General features: G+C 39.9%; 1 protein-coding gene across 4 annotated transcripts in view; it reads right to left on the reverse strand.

The window, feature by feature from the left end:
- ANKRD44 (ankyrin repeat domain 44) overlaps positions 1-16,734 on the reverse strand; it is a 351,473-nt gene that overhangs the window by 76,529 nt on the left and 258,210 nt on the right. For all 4 annotated transcript variants that reach the window (XM_037848889.1, XM_037848890.1, XM_037848888.1 and 1 more), the window contains exons 13-16: positions 15,342-15,410; positions 13,103-13,243; positions 11,421-11,501; positions 7,960-8,071 (exon numbers count right to left, since the gene is read on the reverse strand). In XM_037848889.1, the coding sequence (XP_037704817.1) occupies positions 7,960-8,071; positions 11,421-11,501; positions 13,103-13,243; positions 15,342-15,410 (403 nt within the window). The remainder of the gene's footprint in view (positions 1-7,959; positions 8,072-11,420; positions 11,502-13,102; positions 13,244-15,341; positions 15,411-16,734) is intronic.

The raw sequence follows: 16,734 nt of genomic DNA on the forward strand, positions 1-16,734 counted from the left end.
TGGTAGCCACATCTACTTTCCTCCCATCCCTAACCCCCTCCTTAACCCTGGCAACCACTATTCTGTTCTTCATTTCTAAAATTGTATCATTTCAATAATGTTATATACATGAAGGCATACAGTGTGTAACCTTTTGGTATTGCCTTTTTTCAGTCAGCGTAACTCTCTGGAGATTCATCTAGATTGTTGCATGTATAAATACTTCGCTTCTTTTTATTGCTGAGTAGTATACCATCGTATGGCTGTACCACCATTTGTTTAACCATTCACCCACTGAAACACATCTGGGTTGTCTCCAATTTTTTACTATTACAAATAAGGCTATTATAAACATTAGTGTACAGGTTTTTGGGTGAATATAAGTTTTCATTTCTCTGGGGTAAATGCTTTGGAGTATATTTTCCAGGTCATATGGTAGTTGCATGTTTTTAAAGAAACTGTTAAACTGTTTTGCAGAGTGACTGTACCTTTTATATTACCACAAGCAATACATGTGTGATCCACTTTCCCTACATCCTCACCAGCATTTGGTGTTGTCGTTCTTTTATTTTAGCCACCCTGAGAGACGTGTAGTGATATCCTATTGTGGTTTTAATCATCACAAACTCTGAATGCTGTTTAACGTGGAGGTTTCTCCCCACCACCACCTGCAAAAGCTGCAGCAGGGAAGGGACAAAGCAGACATCTCTGTTCCCCAGTGTAGGGCTCCTCCTCCTCCTGCCTCCTCATTGCTTGGTTTGGGAAAAGGAGAACACACAAGAGGAAAGGGGTGATCCCACTGACTGGCAACCTTATGGAAATGGTGTTGAGTAGTTAAAACTGTCTCTCCCTGGGGGTCTCTCACCTGTAGCTCTCTGCACCTGGGTAAATCTCTGCTGATAGCTTACACTCCTCCCTCGCCCTTGGGCATCCTGGATTTCCCCACTCCTCCAGGCAGCCCTCTTGAATGCGATCAAGGAGGGCTCCAGGCCAGCTCACACTTTGGCCTCCATCTGGGCATTGGGAAACAAAAATTTCTGACTCATCATTGGTGGGGGTGGAGTTATTTCTCAAACACAACCCTCTTTCATTTTATTGCCTGACAATTCTGAGCCATTTGACCTTTAGATTTGTTAGATGCCAGTCCATGTGCCCCCTAAATTGGGGGCACATATCAGCTATCCAAACAATCTCCTTGAAACTACTTTCACTGGGGTTGAGGTTGGAAGAAAGCACCCCTTCTTCCCAGCAATGGACTGGGGTGGGACTCATAGCAAAGCTATCTCCAAAGAAATCATCCCTCTGCTCTCCAACTCAGACCTTAGAAATGGGTAAGGGGGGCATCCCTCGAAATACTCTCTCACTTTGAAATGTGGGGCCAATAATTCTGCTGTTTTGGGCCCTCAACTTAAAGGGAGACTGAAATTTTTCTATTTTAACATTCTATTGAATGGTTCTTACATCGCCAAATTCATTCAAGGTCAAGCCCCCAATTTTTTTCTGTCATATTACAAAGAAATAAATGGAACATTTTGTCATAAAATATTGTGTATTTCACTGTTCTGAATACAGACTCAAGTCCAAATTCTGATTCAAAATTTGTGGACTTCTATTTATATTCATAGCGGTGAGTGGGCTACCAGTGGCATAAAAATATCTAAGCCCACTCCTCTACCCCCTCCTTTAATGTAAGCTCCCCATAAGATTTCATGTTTCCCCTCAAAACTGAATTAAAAAGAAGAAAAAACAAGATTAGCATTGTTGCAGTTTCCCGCGAACACTGCCCATTGGAAGACTGCCTGCTGGGAGATCAGGTATACCCTCAAATACATCTCTCAGCAGAACTTTGGGGGACAGAAAAGTCATCAGAGACTTGTTTGGGCCTAGGTTTACAGTTTGCTGGGTTTTCATCCTCTTGTGTGCAGATAACCACTTAGTAGTCCTCTGCGTGTGTATGTGTGTTTTTTTTAACTCCTCTTTTCTATGCTGCTTTCTTACTCTTGGGAAGCATAATCAGACACTGCCAATGTAAGTAATTCTTATACAGACATGTTTATTCAGAGTCAGGTGGTAAAGGCTTCCTAAAGTTCTGTGACAAATGCAAGAAACACCCCACACACTGAGTAGTTTATTTGAAAGCAGCATAATCTCAGTATTCAGTTCCCCAAGACATAGCTGTCTTTATTCTGATTTCAGAGACTCCCAGAAACTTCCAGAATATACATGTAGATACGTGTCACCCCCAGTTACTCTCACAGTTGAAGTTCAAGTTAACTCATAACAGTGAAATGGGGAGAAGTTCTGCAGAAGCAGACAAATTCCAAATGATTTGCCTTGGCAAAATCTTGTACTGAATTTAAAAAGAGGTCTAGAGTTATTGGACAATTTCTCTAAATTTCCGTAGACAATCTATGAAATTATATTGGCATACACATTTTTCCATTTCAATAACAAGGCCACAAAGATATTTATGTTCACAGACAAATCTTTATAATCTTAAAAGGGAAAACAGTATGCCAATATAAACTCACAAATTCCAAATAGGGGCATGATTCCCTGATTTTTCACTTCACAGACACAAAAAGATGCATCCTAGATAGAGGGAAAGGGAGGCTTTGAGCTCTCTTTTGCCAACTCTCTTCCTCTATTCAAACATAAGTTTCATTCAGACACAAAATGCTTTATTAGCCAAGTCTCCCTGACTTCTGCTTTGATATTTGGGGCCCAATTGAGTATGACTGACCACAGCTCTCAGCACACATTGTGGGTAGATTTTTGATTGCACACACAGTACATTCATCTTTGATCAAAACCAGCTGAGAACACTGGCCTGAATAGATAGACTTGGAAGAAATCTGAACCTTGGCTATTCTATCAAGGTTCACACACTTTAGCTCACAGAACTAATTCAATATGTTTGTATAAGGGAAATATGGTGAAAATAACTAAAATTATAATTTCTTCTCCTTTTTGATTATAGCAAAATAGATTGAACACAAAGTATGCCTTATAAATTCTAAGCTTATGATCATGGATGTGAGCCACAAACCATGAATGCCAAGTAAACATACACCATATTAAATGTCAGAGTCAAATAAAATATACATCAAAATTAATGCTATATATTTAATGATGTGCATAATCACAGTAATTGCTTGACTAGATGGGAGGCGGGTCCAAAGACAAATTTCACTACTGGCACTGATCAGCTGGCTCTGAAGGCCACCCATCATCTACACTCCCACACCAGCTCCCAAAGGACAGAGCTCCTGGCCTGGAAGGGAAGGCCCAGGACCACAAGTGCTCTTCTCCTCACTCGATTCCTTCCACAGGACAGAAGCAAAGGCTAGGAAATAGGAAGTAAAAGAACGGCTTCCCTGCACAATCCCGTACTTCCACAGACTCAAGTAAGCTATCCAGAGCCACCAGAAGTTGTCTTTTCATGGTGTAATTCCAATGTCTATCACCGAGTCAGGACCAGTTTGTTTAATGGATGGCCCTTGGGAGGGCTGGGTCTGTGTGTTGTGAGGTGACGGACAAGGTTGGCACTGCAGTGGTGAAAGCGTCTTGGAAATTCACCTCTTAGTACTTATTGGTTAATTGGTTTGCTTTCCTAACACTGAGTACCCAAGGAAATGAGAGTTTTAAGGAATATAAGAGTTTGGGGTTCTTACAGAGAGCATAAAGTAGAAAAGGTGAATCCCCTCCTAGCAAAAAAATAAAAGAAAACAAACACCGCTACACTTAACACCTGTATTAAGGAAAGGCCCTATTCCCTCTCCCCCCCTTCCAGAACCTTTGATCCTGCCCATCTCCTTCCCAGTATAGGAAGGCAGGGCTGGGGATAAGACCTGCAATTGTCTGGCTCTGTGACATCACTCCAAAGGGAGGGCCAGGATTGACCATTTGTGCTTTGTTTTGATCGGAAGGGGGCAGAGTATAGGAATGTTTATAGCCTGCTTAGGATCTTAGCTTAGTACCAACCACACCCAAGAGGAATTTTAGGACACACTCCAAACAGGAACATATAGAACTTTCAATCCATCTATAACAATTCGTGAAAACAAGAAGAGAATTTCCATCCTTTCGGTGTTATAAATGACCCCATGAGTTTCTTTCCTAAAAGCAAACAACAATGTCGCATCTACCAATTTAGACTGATACCTGGTCCTTATCAACAGATAAAGCAAATTAAGATCACAATTTCTCCCCTACCTGTTTCTGAATGACTTATAATTTCCATGAATAATCACTGTTTTGTAAATCACACAGGGCAAGTGATGGTCTGATCCAAGGGATGATTTCATTATTAAACAGAACTTGAGAAACTCTTGTGTACAGAAAACCTTTTCACTGGATAACAGAAATAATGGCCTCAAGACAGCTTTCCTGAAAAATGTAAGTAATGTGTGATAGATTATTTACATACAAAGAAGATGTTACAAGATTATTATTCTCAGAGTTACTATGCCCATTAAAGTACTTTAAAACAGCACAAGTTATTAAGACTGTAATAACAAACTTTGTAATAAAGGTTCATATGTCCAATTAGGGCATATGGTTTTCACAGAAAAAACAATTAGAGACACCTGTATCTTAAATGTATTTAGGAAGGCAGGCTCATAATTGTTAGTTACAGTAGTAAGCCCTCACCCTGTCATTGATTACTTGCTACACACATACACACATACACAAACACATAAACACAGACTTTGTCAGGAGCCTTTCTTATTTGGGATCTAAATACAAAGGTACATTTACTAATAGGTCTAAATCAATTTCCACAGTGATGATGGTGTCAGGGGCAGAAATGTCATTGCCTTATATCTTAACCAATTCTCACCCAGATTTTGCTCTATGCAAAACCTCAGGTGGTGGTGAGAAGGGGGTGGGGCTTTAAGCTGCAATGGAAGGCAGCATGGTGTGGTATATATATATTTGAAATCAGGATTCTTGATTTGTAGTCCTGCTTCTTCCAGTGATCAGAGCTGTGACTGGACAAATCAGTTAGTATCTCTATGGGTTGGTTTGCTCATCTGTAAGATGAGGGATTGCCCATTGGGCATTAAGCCTGTGGAATTCTACATCAAGATTCATGTTATATCATTAGTTTCCTGTAAAAGCCTTTCTATAGAACTGGAAGGTTTTAAAATACGTCCACAAATTCTGTGACAATTCTCCCATTAAAAGGTAGAGTCTATTTCAACTCTCCTTGAATGTGGGCTGGATTTTGTGACTGCCTCAATGAATAGATGTGGCAGAAATTACACTGCATGGCTTCTGAGGCTAGATCATGAAAAGTGACATAGTCTTTCTCTCTCTCTCTTCCTCCCTCCTCCACCCACCCCTCAGAATAGATGCCTTTGGATTCTTGAGCCATCATGTAACATATTCATCTACTATGGAACTGCCCCATTGGAGACACCATGTGAAGAAACCACATACAGATACAGGGAGAGGCCTAAAGAATCTCAGCTGTTTGAGCTTTCCCGCCCAGACGACATGCAGAGAAGTGAAGAAGCCTTTGCAATGACCTCAGTCCCAGCTATCGGGATCTCCTTAACCAGAATTGCTCAGTTAAGCAACTCCCAGATTCCTGATCCACAGAAACAGTGAGAGATGGTGAGGGTGGGGGGAGATCACTATTGTTTAAAGCCACTAAGTTTGGGGGTGTTTTATTACATAGTCACAATGTCTAGAACAGGAACTATGATGAAATTAGAACTAGAAGACAAAAAAATACCACCCCAAGTTCAAACAAGGTAATTTATCATCTGCAAGAGATAGGAGAAGTCTACAAGAATGAGGAAGGTGGGTACAGTTCCCCAATAAATGCAAAGAAAAACAACACTAGAATACTTTCTTTTTATTTCCAAACTGGGTGACTTTTATGAGAATTTTTACACATTCATAGTTAAAAGAAATATAAGAAGAATGATCCTAAGTGGAACCATTTGAAACCCAGAGCAAAACCAATGGAAAGGAAATAGTGGGGACTCATTCAGTCATTTCTAGGTAGGCAAAGAACATCATTTCTCACTGGCTGTCTCACACCTCTATCAATAGACTGTGCTCTTGATAAAGTACAAGTGTTTTCCCAGACACACCTCTGAATAACTCTGAAAAATAGAGCTCATTTTAAGGGACAAGGAAAAGTGAGTTCTGTCAGGAAAGGTAGTATCTATTATTGGACCAGACAAGAGTGAGTTAGGGATGGCCAGTGTATCCTGCATATAGAGTGATGTTCAGAAGATGGAAAATGGTGGCCTGCAGGCAGGATTCAGCCACAAACCCACATTTTCCCCCCGAGTCAGTGTTTTCAAATAGGAAATATCATACAAAAAATCCAATTTCTAGCTTCTCTTGAAACATTGGTGACTTAACGATCCTGGGCCTGCATTCCCATCTGCAGATCAGCTGATCAGCATCTTCTCCTTTTATGCAGAACATATGCTATTTGCCACAATCCCCACCACTCCCTATTGTTCCATACCTGGGCTCAATTCACTCATTTATGTTGCCTTTATGGTCTCTGTAGGCATTTGAGCATGTGTCTCACAACTTGTACCAGAAGGGGAATTTCAGACTCCAAACCCCCAGGTGTTTTTTGATCACTTTAGGTTTGAAATTTAGGTTTGGAAATTTCAGTACATTTTTCTGTTGTGCTCTTACCAGTGTCTTTCTCTAAATTACAAATATTATGTTTCAAAGTATTTTTCTTAGTTTGCCAGGGCTGCTGCAACAAAGTAGCATAGACTAGCTGGTTTAAACAATAGAAATTTATGGTCTCACAGTTCTGGAAGCTGGAAGTCTGAAATCAAGGTGTCAGAAGGGCCATGTTCCCTCTTAAAGCAGAGACTCCATCCCATCCCTCTCTCCTGGCCTCTCAAGAGAGCCGGAAATCCATGATGCTCCTCGGATGAGGGCAACAGAATTCAATCCCTGCCTCTGTTACGTGACCTCGTCTCTCTCTTTGTTTCTCTCTTATTGACGGTATCTAGATTTCTGCTGCTTATAAGGACACCAGTAATGTTGAATTAAGGGCTCGCCATCATTCAATTCGACCTCATCTTAAAAAATAATAGTAATAAAATTTCCAAAGATCCTACTTCCAAACGGGGTCACAATCATGGGGCAGGGGTTAGTACTCAAATATATCTTTTTGGGGGGAAACAATTCAATCCATAGCAGCATTCTGGAGTTAGTTCACCTTCAGCTGTCTCAGAAAAGAATGTCTTTCTTGTAGAAATGTGACAGTTATTGAACATTTACCATATTTCACACGTATCACTTCACTTACACTTCAACATTCTTACAAGACAGGCACTAACATGATCTCTATTTTCCCGATGAGCAAACTGTGTCTCAGAGTGGATGAGACGCTTGTCCAAGGTCACAAAATTAATAAGGGGACAAAGATGGGACTCTAACATAAGCCGTCTGATTGGAGATGCTACTCCAGTCACCACCATTTTAGAAGAAAACGCTATACCCAACAAAAGATTCTCTTTGCAACACAAACATTCTGAAGCAATTAGATGCCCAGTGAGAAGGATCAGCAATCCAATATCAGTGTCCACTTCACCAGGTCAAACTCATGGGACTAACTGTATGTGAGTCATCATACCACAGCATTATTAAAATTCAGGAGTGCTAAGTTTGCCCTCTGAAACAATATATTAAGCTTATTTGATACATCCTAATCATCTTTGAAATACAAACTGCACCCATATGCAGGGTTAACAGTGGAAAAGAGTCAATTATCAGCCAGTTCTGAGTTTAGGATGGACAGAAATGGAACAGATGGAGCTACCTTTTGTAAAGGGATACAATTTAATCACTTACCACAGAATATCTTCAGGGAGCTTTCTAGCGGTCACTTAATTAATTAGGGAGTGATGGCATTTGTTGAGAGGTGAAGACCAGCATTTCCAGGCATGTGTTCATGTTCGAGAAAACAAAACAAGCACAGCTACTCACCAGTTCCAGACATTGTCTGTGGCCATACGCAGCAGCATAATGTATGCTATTGTAACCCTCCTTGTCCCGGATAGATGGATTTGCATCATTTTGAAGCAGAAACTCGAGACATCTGTAAGTATAAGGAGGGGGCGTTATTTTAGAAAACATCTCTGAACCAAAAGTGATAATAATCAATGTAAATTTCCTCCTACTGTGAACATTCCACAAAGCACATTGTGAGCTTAAATATTTCTTTAAAAATCCTACAGCAATGAAGTTTTATGTGCTGTAAGATTTGTGTGCTTATGTGTGTGTGTGTGTGTGTTTTCTGTAGCTATCTTTATTTCAGCTTATAATAGTAATTCTAGAATTTAAGAAGTTTTGGAGCTCTATGTTCAAAAGATGAAATCTCAAACAAAATATAGAAGTGGTTAGGCCATTGCGACAAGTCAAATCTCAGAAGGGGTTTTTTATTTTTAACCTTGTTTTTGGAGACTTTAAAATCAAACCTGTCTATTGGAGAGTCTAAGATCAAAAGTTTGGAAAATGAAAGTTAAAAAGAGTAAGAAAAATAAGAATCTAAGAATAGCCTAAAAATAAGAATAAAGGAATGGGTAAACATTTTAAAAATCTACAGGATGAATTCAGTAACCACTTTTGAAGATAGAAACTTAAATTGCACCTTTAGGAATATAGAGTAGATTTAAAACAATAAATTTTAAAAACCCTTTCTGACAGAGCTGCAATTTTTCCGAAAAAGCCACAATCATTGGAATAGATTAGAGAAAGGGATGTGGCACCACACTTGCTGAAATGCCCAAAACTCCAGTACACAAATACTCATAGATATAATGGGCACTGCTTCTGGCCTACTGGGGATCAAAAAATCCTACTAGATGAAGGAGGGAATAACTAGATAGTGAGCATTTCAGTTTTATTTCTGTGGCAGTGAGACAAATGTGTCATTTACAAAGTCAAGCTGATTCAATTTCATATTTAAATAAAATTTAAAAAATTCTAAATATGTCTATACATTAAACAAGTCCTTCCAACAGAAAATTTCTATAGTTTACTCGAAAACTTTTAAATAGCATTTACCTATCTTTTGGCATAAGGCAAAAGGAGTAAATAAATCATGCATAGAGCCAATCAAAACAGATAATTTAGTTTCTAGAAAAACTGATGAAAGAACACATATCTACTATCACATAATTTGTCCACAGTGTGCTCCATAATAAATTAAGCATTATTGGAATCCTGCTATCATGCTGTATTTGGTGATGTGCACCATATAAGGAAGTCCTTTTTAATTTGGGTAATTAAAGGCCCATGGACAGGATCACAGGTGTGACTCATTTGTTAAACCAAATCTGGCATTTTAAATAAAATCATTTAACAGGAACAGGGTTATATAGTACACATATGTTACTCAATTTCTGAAGGCTTATAACCTGAAAGTCAGTTGGTAAATTGGGTGGGATTTGGGAATTACTTGGAACTGCTCCCAAAGAGTTATTTAACCCTGAATAAAGCTGAACCATACCACTAATAGTACTATTATAAATAAAAACAGCACTATTGAATTTGAATATTCTCTGCATTTTTTCTAAGGTAAAATGAACTCCACATTTTAACTAGAATGCCTGTATTTTATCTTACCAGGGCCCTAAATAGAAATTTTGCATATGTAGTGGGTTGAATAACATCTCCCCAAAATTCACGTCCATCCAGAAACTCAGCTTGTGACCTGATTTGGAAATAGGGTCTTTGTAGATGTAATTAGTTAAGGATCTCAAGATGAAATCATTCTGGATTTACATTGAGTTCTAAATCTAATAACTGGTGTCTTTATGAAAGAAAAGAGGAAGGAGAAAGGAGAGGGAGATTTAACCACACAGAGAGACACTAGAAGGTGGCCATGTGAAGATGGAGGCAGAGACTGGAGTGGTGCAGCTACAAGCCAAGGACTGTCAAGGATTGTTGTTGCACCTGCAAGCCAAGGACTGTTAAGGATTGTTGGTGCAGCTACAAGCCAAGGACTATCAAGGATATCGGTGCACCTACAAGTCAAGGACTGTCAAGCATTGTTGATGCAGCTACAAGCCAAGGACTGCCAAGGATTGTTGATGTAGCTACAAGTCAAGGACTGCCAAGGATTGCTGGGAGCCATGCGAAGCTAGGAAGAGGCAAGGGAAGATTCTTCCCTAGACCTTTCAGAGGGAGCATGGTCCTGCTGACACCTTGCTTTTGGACTTCTAGTCTCCAGAACTGTGAGAAAATAAATTTCTGTCACTTTAAGCCACCCAGTTTGTGTTACAGCAGCCCCAGGAAACTAAAACAGCATGTGAGCTGTAAAATTGACCACCACACACTAAGTCAGGAGTGTAGCTGGAGAAGAGGATAGTTTCTCTTTGTATAAAAGAGCTCTCAGGAGGGCTGGTTCCTTGACCAGCCTGAGGCAAGTTTGCAGTTCAGCCAGAGAAGGTGAAAAATATCATTATTTTAAATTTTGGAGTACTAGGGCAAAACCTTGGTCATTCTGCACTGGGGCCACACTCTTTAACTCTGCCCTTCTGCAATGGCCTGGGCACTGGAGGAGCCCAGCAGGAGGTGGCAAGATCCTTGAGTGGATAGGGAGCATTTAGGTCACAGAGAAATTGGTCCCTCTTAACAACTGGAGAAGAGAAGAAACAAGTTCAGGACTGTGTGTGTGCAGACTTTTGCAACAATTATATCCACTATGTCCTATAGGGGAGGGGCACCAAGTGAGGGCACAAGTTCATTCATTTGTTCATCTATTCAACAAAAGCACGAGCCCCTGTCATGTGCCAGACTGCACGGGGCATTATAAGCTTCTCACCATGTAATGCAGAAAGGCTCTCAGAAGATGAGGCATTAGAGCCTCTGACGGAGGGGCATCCCCCAGGCAGGCAGTCATTCCAGCCCCATCATAGCAGCAGCTAAGTTTGTGACAGAAACCCAAGAAAGGCAAGTGGGATGAGGTGGGACAGGATAGCTATTTACAGGGATCAGAGGGCTGTTTGTAAGTTGATTGCTGGTGGCGGTGGGAGGACAATTGGTGTATTTCACACCAAAATCTTAACAACTTTATTTTTAGGACCTGTCAAATAACGATCATAAAAGGAGAGCCTAGAGAAATTTAACATATCCCTTCAGAGGCACATGATACATGACAGTCAGAAATTACATTTAGGACACCTGGCCCTAAAAACTGCTGACCAGTCACAGTGACGGCTGCAGCAAAGCTTACAATTTTAGAGAATCCCCTACGCGAAAACAGCGTAATTGATGGATACGTTGAAAGAACAATTTCATCTTCATTAAACTCAGGCCTGCCTCACTTCCTCAAGATTCCAAGTTAAACCCTCAAATATTAAGACTGGTGCATGTGGTAATCCAGAGAAGCAGGCAACACCATTAGAAACGGCACCTTGTTCTTAAGATGAGAAGAAACTTACAATGCGGCTTCTTTTTCCTTCAGCTCTCTGGCTCTTTCCAGTTCTTCTGAATTTTCATGGGCATTTCCTAAGATAGTCTTGCTTCTCAGCATAAAAGAGAGAGAAAATTGCAGTTAGTGATTTTAGTGGCAAAGCTGTTAATGGTTTTGGTGCAATTTACATCCCAGCTATTTTTACCCCAATCCCTAGGGAATAAACACCACTGGTTTTCACTGAGTATATATATACAGTTCTTTCCAAGGCCATCCAGTAAATCCGTTCTCTCCAAAAGAATCCACTGGGAACATGACTTGCCTAAACCTTCCAGCTAGATATCAGTAATTAACACAACATCACTTTGTCCACCCTTCCATAAACATCCTAAATTCTCAGGTAAAAAGGAAGCAACTTAGCTCCAACTTCTCTGACTCCTGCCACATTTCTTGCTGTTTCCTCATCAGTTACTTATCCAGAGATGGGATCCTAATCGCTCATCTGCCAAAACAATTCTTCATCATTCAGGATTCCTTTTCCAGCCCTTAACAGATAAAGTTTATTTGTTCTCTACCCCCTCCACCACCACCACCACTATATTCCAGTGGACGGCACAGAGCCTGGCACATAGTATATGCTTAGTAGGAATTTGCTCAATTAATGATCTACATGCTATGGGAGTCTGAGTACTACATTTGACTGGGCAATATGACTTAAATATGAAGAGAAAAACGAGCAGTGTTTTCCAAACTCTAGGTCATAACACAATCACAATTAATAGTTTTGTTTTTCTTTTTAATGAAATAGAAGAGAAAATATCAGAATGTATCACACATAGTAAAGGTAAATGTAATTTTATGAAATTTTGTTTCAGTTTTACTACATATAACATGTATATATGTGTGTGTACTGGGGTTAGGATATAGAATGTATTTCTTACTGTGTGTCACCATCTAAAATGCATGAAAGAAATTGCTCTACAGAATACACAGTTAACACTGGCCCAGAATCAATTCCACAGCACAGGGCAGCCAATAACTCAATAGATCTCCAAACAGGGTTACTACAAAGTATTCCTCTGCAGGAGACCCTGATCCTTAAGCCTGAAGGATAATCTCATAAACTCTGGGCACCTCCCCCACATTTTGCCTTTGGACTGGTTCACTTATTTTTGCTTTCGATTAGTAGCTGCCTAGAATACAAACATGTCCACGGCAATCAATTTCCTCTTCTCCAGCTCCTTCAGCTTCCTCAAGCTGAAGGTTCAGAGCAATATTTTACATCACTGGTGCTTCGTCTGAAGGTTGCTGAGATTGGGTGTAGGTGGATATGACATAGGACATATATATTAACAAATGTAAGTTTTACAGCAAATGAAGCTTTTAAGTGGTGATGATGAAAACTGCAGTATATGTCAAAATAAATTACGACAGATTTGAATGAACTGAAAGCCCAGACTTGAGGGCTCCACTTGCCATTCAACCCAAAGCACAGACAAGAGAAGTCATTGTGCAGTGACATGTAATAATCTAATAAAGAGAGAGCAGAATGGGAAAACCCTAGTTAGAGATGAAGCATTCTAACTCCTCCAGGTCTGGATGACAGAGATTCTTCATTTGCAGTGTCCATGAAGCCATGTGAAGAAAACTTAGCAAACCTTCTCCTTCCCCAGCCTTTCCCCAGAGGAAGCATGAGCAGGCTGTCTTTACTTTCTATCCATGTCTGATGCAGCAGCGTAGTGCAAAGCTGTCCTTCCCCAGTCATCTGTTTCATTAACGTTGGCCCCTGTAGTCACTAATGTCTCAATACAGTGGAAATGACAATTTGCAGCTGCATAGTGCAAAGGGGTCCTGCAAAGCAAACAGCAATATATTACTTCATTCACTCTAGAAAACAGACCCATCATTGACACTGACACTGAGAGCAGTATTCCTAGGGGTGTGGAAAGCTCTTCTGCTCTCAGAGTGCAAAAGCCAAGGGATCTGCCTTCCTTTGACTTTAAAAATTGGAGCTGAGGCTCCAAGAAGGGTGGCTTCAGACATCCACCCTTTCTTTCCCTTCCAAGTGTGTATCCTGGTTTGGGTCTTTATTATTGCTTATATGGACCACTGCGATACTACCCTTATTAGCTTCCTTGGGTCTAATCAAGTTTCCATCTAATTTCTAGTTGGGATGAACAAAGAACTGGGATTTCTAAGGTACAATCCCCACATATGAAAATCCTGTTCTAAAAACTTCAGTCCTCCTCACTGCACAAAGCCTTCGTTCCTGAGCCTGGAATTGAAGACCTTCCCAAGCTGGTCCCAGACAGAGCATCTTCCTCTCTCCTAGGTGTAATCATTACTGCCTCCAAACTGAATGACCCGAGGTTTCTCCAGTCTTGTCCACACTTCTTGCACTTTTGCCCCTGTTGTTTTCTTTCCCTGGAGTGTCCTTTCCAGAACCACTTCTAACCCATCAAAACCCTATTCATCCTTTAAGTTCCGAAAGTTCTCTGTCTCGTCTGAGATTGTTTAGCTCCTGCCTGGGTCTCTCTTGAGTTCTCCTCATATGTTGCCTTGCTTTTATCTGTTGGTGTATTGTCTCATCTTCCCCACTGAACTATCAGCTCCCTGAAGCAGGTTAATGGGAAGAACAATGTGCAAGAAGTCGAAGCCCTGGTTTCCAGTCTGGACAGATCTGCAAGCTGGGCCAAACCATGTCGCCTATCCTTATTTTAATGAGGACTTCCTCATCCTTATTTTAATGAGGACCTTGGAGAGGCTGTCCCTAAGGTTCCTTCTAAGTCTAAAGTTCTGTGTAAAAGTACAAATTGTTTATTTTCTGTGGGCTCAGCTTTCTCATCCATGAAATAGGATAATAAGCACCCCCACCCACCTCAAATAGTTACAATGAGAAACCAAGTGAGTAATAGTCAGAAAATAGCAAGCACCTTGTAAAAGGTAGGCTGCAGCAGAAACAGGAAGTCATTGGTTTTTATGTTATTTATTTATTTAAATAATTGTTCTCAATTATTTAACAATTTTTCATTATCTAACCAACAGTCAGGGAAGAGTAACCAAACAGAGTAACCAAACTTTATTTCAAGAATTATTTATTAGTTCTTAGGTAAACTATCTGACATTCTGTAGTCAATTTATGAACTCTTTTATTAGTTGCTTTTATTCTCTTTAGTCCATAAGAAGGAAATTATAAGCATTTTACATTTGGATTGCTGGTGCTTTAATTGCTAGGCTGAAAAATATTAGGTATCAACCATGTGACAGAGTCCAGATATAAGAGGAAAAGAGACCCAGTCCTTGTCGTCAGGAGACTCACAGTCTGGTGAGCAGAGAGACAAGTAGACAAAGGGCCCACCAGCAGGGTACAATGTGTGCTTCAGTTGTGGGTATGTGGGGTGCTTGGGGAGCAGAGAGGAGGGGCACCCTTGTCAGTGAGAGGGAGGTGAAAACACTTGGCATGAACATCGAAGGATGAGCAGTTGTCTTAGGTAAGTTCTATGACCTACCCCAATAGCTACAGGGACAAAGAGGCTATTGGGCATTTATTTTTTAATGTTCTACACATGTCTAAAAATTTATTCCAAGATAAACTGTCCAATAAACATAATAAAATGATCCAGATGTGATGACCAAATTCTGGGTTGGGAGGGCTAAAGAGTTGTACTTGCTACAAATAGAATTTGCCAAACTATATCCATGTAGGAAGTTAAAAAAAATTTGAAAGAAGAGAAACAATTGGCATTTCTAAACAGAAGGTGTGAGAGTGCTTTCCTTACGGCTTGTGCCTGCTTTGTTGGCATTTTTCTATAAGAAGGAATTTCCTTTGGGCATGGTATCTCTCCAGCTAGTTCCCCTGCTTACCACTTAAACATAACATGATTTCCAGATGGACAGCTTCCCCTTTCTTTTATTTAGGCACTCGAAGCAGAGCTCCCTGATTACATACCTCCCACACTTGTCCTTTTTATGGAAATCCGCTCCACTGCTCTGCAAGAGTTTTATACATTCCACATTACTAGAAAGACAGGGAAAACACATTAAGACAGTAGAGGTCAGTCACTGGCCTATTCTCAGAAAGAGGCATTTTCTGCGGAAAGAGGCCAAGATAAAATGGGAACTCCAGGTTTAAATTCTGCTAAGAAAAAAATCACCTGAACATATTGGATTAATGCCATATCTTAAGCATCTAGAGTTCCTAAAATTCCTCTTTAAAAGCTAATAAATCAATAAAGAGTTTTATGGAACCTTTGCAATGGCATGATTAAGGAATTTATCGATTATTATATGGTTAAACCTTTCAGTAATGGTTTCATCATTTATCCTAAAATTCATTTTCAAAACCATCGAGAGTTTATGAAACAACCATTCAACCCATAATAATTTCATGTCACCTTTAAACAATGAGCCAGAGTGGATGAGCACTACCTTTTATCACAGCAGAATGAATTCACCATGATAACCATTTTTGACCTAGACACTCCCTAATGGAAAATAAAATAGCTGCATTTTCCTGTCTCTGTAATCTAGGTAAATAAATGTGCAGAGCCATGGCCTAAAATGATGTAATGGAGCATAGCGATCTTTCAAAGCTTCTTTGTCACTTGCAGAAGCAATAAATCATGTTTAGTAGAGAGAAAAGGACCCACTGAAGTGAATTTTCCTATTGGAGGGCATGAAGCTAAATATTAATTCTAATAGGAGTTTCAGACACGAATCCAAAATGAATGTGTTGCCACTTTCTGTACAGGTCTGATAAATATTTTTAAAATGTAGGCATAAACAGAAATAATCATCTCTCATTTTTCTAAATTTGGGATACTAAAAAGCAACTTAGAATGTATTATTTTATTATAATTTAAATTTTAAAAATGATCTTCTTGATGACAAAACTGAGCAGGGCTCTCCCCACCAACACCTACACTTCATAGCCACTTTTCTTACAGAACCAGCTGTTCTAGTCATAAAATATAAGAGGTGTCTAAGAAAATTATGTATGGGTGTAGCATGTCGATTGATATAAAGCACCCATCTCTTACTGAGTGGTGCCATAGAATTAAGGGCAGAGGAAGGTCTGGGTTCATGGCTTATGAAGCTCATACAATTTGTGGGTGGGAGGAGAGGGGCTCTTTCAAAAAAGAATATAAAATTATGAATACAAAACTAGGCACAACACTTTGGAAGGGACCCATATAAATAAGGGGCCCTAAAGCTTCACTGTCAGTCCACCTCTGATTAATAGGTAATGCCTTTGGTAATAACAGATGATAAATATAGAAGCTTTGTTGTTCCTTAAGGACCAAAAAATTGACTAAGAACCAACACCTTCCCCAAACAAAATT

The sequence above is a fragment of the Choloepus didactylus genome, chromosome 9, assembly GCF_015220235.1.
Source record: "Choloepus didactylus isolate mChoDid1 chromosome 9, mChoDid1.pri, whole genome shotgun sequence".
NCBI classification, from domain to species: domain Eukaryota; kingdom Metazoa; phylum Chordata; class Mammalia; order Pilosa; family Megalonychidae; genus Choloepus; species Choloepus didactylus.